The 2,996-nt window shown below is 59.8% G+C and overlaps 1 protein-coding gene and 1 non-coding gene across 3 annotated transcripts in view; both read left to right on the top strand.

Annotated features, from left to right (window-relative positions):
• The window catches only part of LOC107307689 (eukaryotic initiation factor 4A-I), a 7,167-nt gene extending 4,171 nt beyond the window's left edge, over nt 1–2,996 (top strand). The window contains exons 5-7 of one of the 2 annotated variants that reach the window (XM_015851207.2): nt 898–1,066; nt 2,100–2,209; nt 2,809–2,996. In XM_015851207.2, the coding sequence (XP_015706693.1) occupies nt 898–1,066; nt 2,100–2,209; nt 2,809–2,973 (444 nt within the window). In that variant the 3' untranslated portion in view covers nt 2,974–2,996. The remainder of the gene's footprint in view (nt 1–897; nt 1,067–2,099; nt 2,210–2,808) is intronic. The other variant, XM_015851208.2, reaches the window with a different exon arrangement.
• Nucleotides 1,428–1,547, top strand: LOC116652709. The gene has a single exon (XR_004305854.1). It is a non-coding gene; the product is annotated as a small nucleolar RNA SNORD10 (small nucleolar RNA).

Genomic DNA, 2,996 nt, shown 5'->3' with positions numbered 1-2,996 from the left:
CAATATGGACCAGTATGGGATGGTATGGGATCAATATGGACCAGTATAGGACCAATATAGAGCAGTATGGGACGGTATGGGATCAATATAGAGCAGTATGGGATCAATACAGCCCAGTAGGTCCCAGTTCCCCCCCCACCGCCTGGGCAGGGCGGAGCTGGGTGGCTCCGTCCCAAATCCGGTGGGGGCAGAGCAGAGCCGGCCCCATTCATCCCAGGGCCGCCCCATGGCGACGCTGGTTCATGCGGGGGGCACACGGGGATGGGGGGCGCTATGGGGTGATATGGGGCCCTATGGAGGCCCTGTGGGGTCCCTGTGGGGTCCCTGTGGGGCAGCTGGGAGGTCTCTATGGGGTCTGTATGGGGTCTTCGTGAAGGGTAGATCCAGAAGGTGGGGATGACATTGGATGATTATATGGCTCAGTTACGGGGTCTCTATGGGGCCTTTATGGGGTGTTTCTTTATGGGATGGTTATGATGTTCCTATTAGGTCTCTATGGGGTCTTTGTAGAGTGTCTGTCTATGGGAAGGTTATGGGGTCTCTGTGGGTTGTTTATGGGGTCTCTATGGGGTGTTTATCTATGGGATGGTTATGGGGTCTCTATGGGGTGTTAATGGGGTCTGTATGGGGCATGGATCCAGAAGGTGGTGATGGCCCTCGGTGACTATATGGGCAGGTTATGGGGTCTCTATGGGATCTCTATGGGGTCTCTATGGGGTGTTTATGGGTCTCTATGGGTCTCAGATCCAGAAGGTGGTGATGGCCCTTGGTGACTATATGGGCAGGTTATGGGGTCTCTATGGGTTCTCTATGGGGTGTTTATGGGTCTCTATGGTTTCTCTATGGGGTCTCTATGGGTTCTCTATGGGTTCTCTATGGGGTGTTTATGGGTCTCAGATCCAGAAGGTGGTGATGGCCCTTGGTGACTATATGGGCGCCTCGTGCCACGCCTGCATCGGGGGCACCAACGTTCGCGCCGAGGTGCAGAAGCTGCAGCTGGAAGCCCCCCACATCATCGTGGGGACCCCCGGGCGCGTCTTCGACATGCTCAACCGCCGCTACCTCTGTGAGTGATGGGGGTCCTGGGGGGTCTATGGGGTCCCTATGGGGTGGCAGGGATCTGGGTGCTGCTCTACCTGCAGTACCGCTGTGATCCGCTGGGGGGCGCCCCTCCATGTTACCCTATGGGGGTCGATCTATAGGCCGTGCTGCAGTACCGCTGTGATCCGCTGGGGGGCGCCCCTCCATGTTACCCTATGGGGGTCGATCTATAGGCCGTGCTGCAGTACCGCGTTGAACCACTGGGGGGCGCCCTTCCATGTTACCCTATGGGGTCCGTCCTATAGGCCGTGCTGCAGTACCGCTGTGAGCCGCTGGGGGGCGCCCCTCCATGTTACCCTATGGGGGTCCCCCGTGTAATCCCAGCCGCCCCCTGATGACCCCATGCGTGTCACATGACCCCCTGGGGGGGGGTCCCAGCCCTGCGTTCTGCTCGGCCAAAGCCCCCCCCCCCAAATGGGAGTGATCACAGCAATGAGGCTGAGGGCGGCACCTCAAATAAGGGGTCTATGGGGGGGGGGTTAGGGTTAAGGTTAAGGTGAGGGTCCTTTGGGTGGGGGCTGCAGTGGATGGGGAGGGTCCCATAGGGGCCCAGATGATGGGGGGTCAATAGAGGGATGTATTTGGGGTGGGGGGCCATAGGGGTCCCTTTAAGGGGGGGTGGAGTCAATGAAGGTGGGGGGGTGTTCAATAGGGGGATGTATTTGGGGAGGGGGGCCATAGGGGTCCCTTTATGGGGGGTCAGTGGGTGCGGGTGTATTTGGGGAGGGTCCCATAGGGGCCCAGATGGGGGGGATCAATAGAGGGGTCTATTTGGGGAGGGGGGGGACCCCTGTTTCCCCCCCCCTTAGGAGGTCAGGATGGGAACTGAGTGCAGTGGATGGGGGGGGGGAAGGGAAATGGGGGGATGGGGTCTGTGGATATTTGGGTGGGGGTCAGTGGGTATTTGGGGGGTCTGTGGATATTTGGGGAGGTCTGTGGATATTTGGGGGGGGTCTGTTGATATTTGGGGGGGGTCGTGAGCTCTGTTCCCCCCCCAGCCCCGAAGTTCATCAAGATGTTTGTGCTGGACGAGGCCGACGAGATGCTGAGCCGCGGGTTCAAGGATCAGATCTACGACATCTTCCAGAAGCTGAGCGGGAACACGCAGGTGGGGGGGACACGGGGGGGTCCGGGGGGGGGACGGGGACCCCTCTGACCCCCCCCCATAAAAAACTGCATCAAAATAGCCCAAAGGAAAGGGCTGAAACGGCCCCAAATGGGGGTGCCCCCCCCCCCCCCCCATCCCATGTAAAGGACTGAGGTGTGGTTGGTGGGGATGGGGTGGTTTTATTGGGGTGGGGGGGATCTATGGGGCAGGGGGGGAGTCTATAGGGCAGAGTTGGGATCTGTGGGGCAGGGGGAAGGAATCTATGGGGCAGAGCTGGGAATCTGTGGGGCAGGGGGGGAGTCTGTAGGGCAGAGTTGGGGTTTATGGGGTGGTGGGGGGAATCTGTGGAGCAGGGGTGGAATCTATGGGGCGGAGTTGGGATCTATGGGGCAGGGTTGGGAATCTGTGGGGCAGGGTGGGTCCCGGTGAATCCCACCTTTTGTCCCCCCCCCAAAATGGTGCTGCTGTTGATGCCCACGGATATATGGGGAAGGTTGGGGATGGGATCTATGGGGCAGGGTTGGGATCTATGGGGCAGGGGGGAAAATCTATGGGGTAGGGGGGGTCCCGGTGACCCCCCCCCTTTGGGTGCCCCCCAGGTGGTGCTGCTGTCGGCCACGATGCCCATGGACGTGCTGGAGGTGACCAAGAAGTTCATGCGGGATCCCATCCGAATCCTGGTCAAGAAGGAGGAGCTGACGCTGGAGGGGATCCGGCAGTTCTACATCAACGTGGAGAGAGAGGTCGGACCCCCCCCAAAATAAAGGGACCCCCTAAAGTAAAGGGA

This window comes from Coturnix japonica, unplaced genomic scaffold, assembly GCF_001577835.2.
Source record: "Coturnix japonica isolate 7356 unplaced genomic scaffold, Coturnix japonica 2.1 chrUnrandom784, whole genome shotgun sequence".
Classification (NCBI taxonomy): domain Eukaryota; kingdom Metazoa; phylum Chordata; class Aves; order Galliformes; family Phasianidae; genus Coturnix; species Coturnix japonica.
Note: the sequence above shows the minus strand (reverse complement) of the source record. Positions and strands in the feature narration are given on the sequence as shown.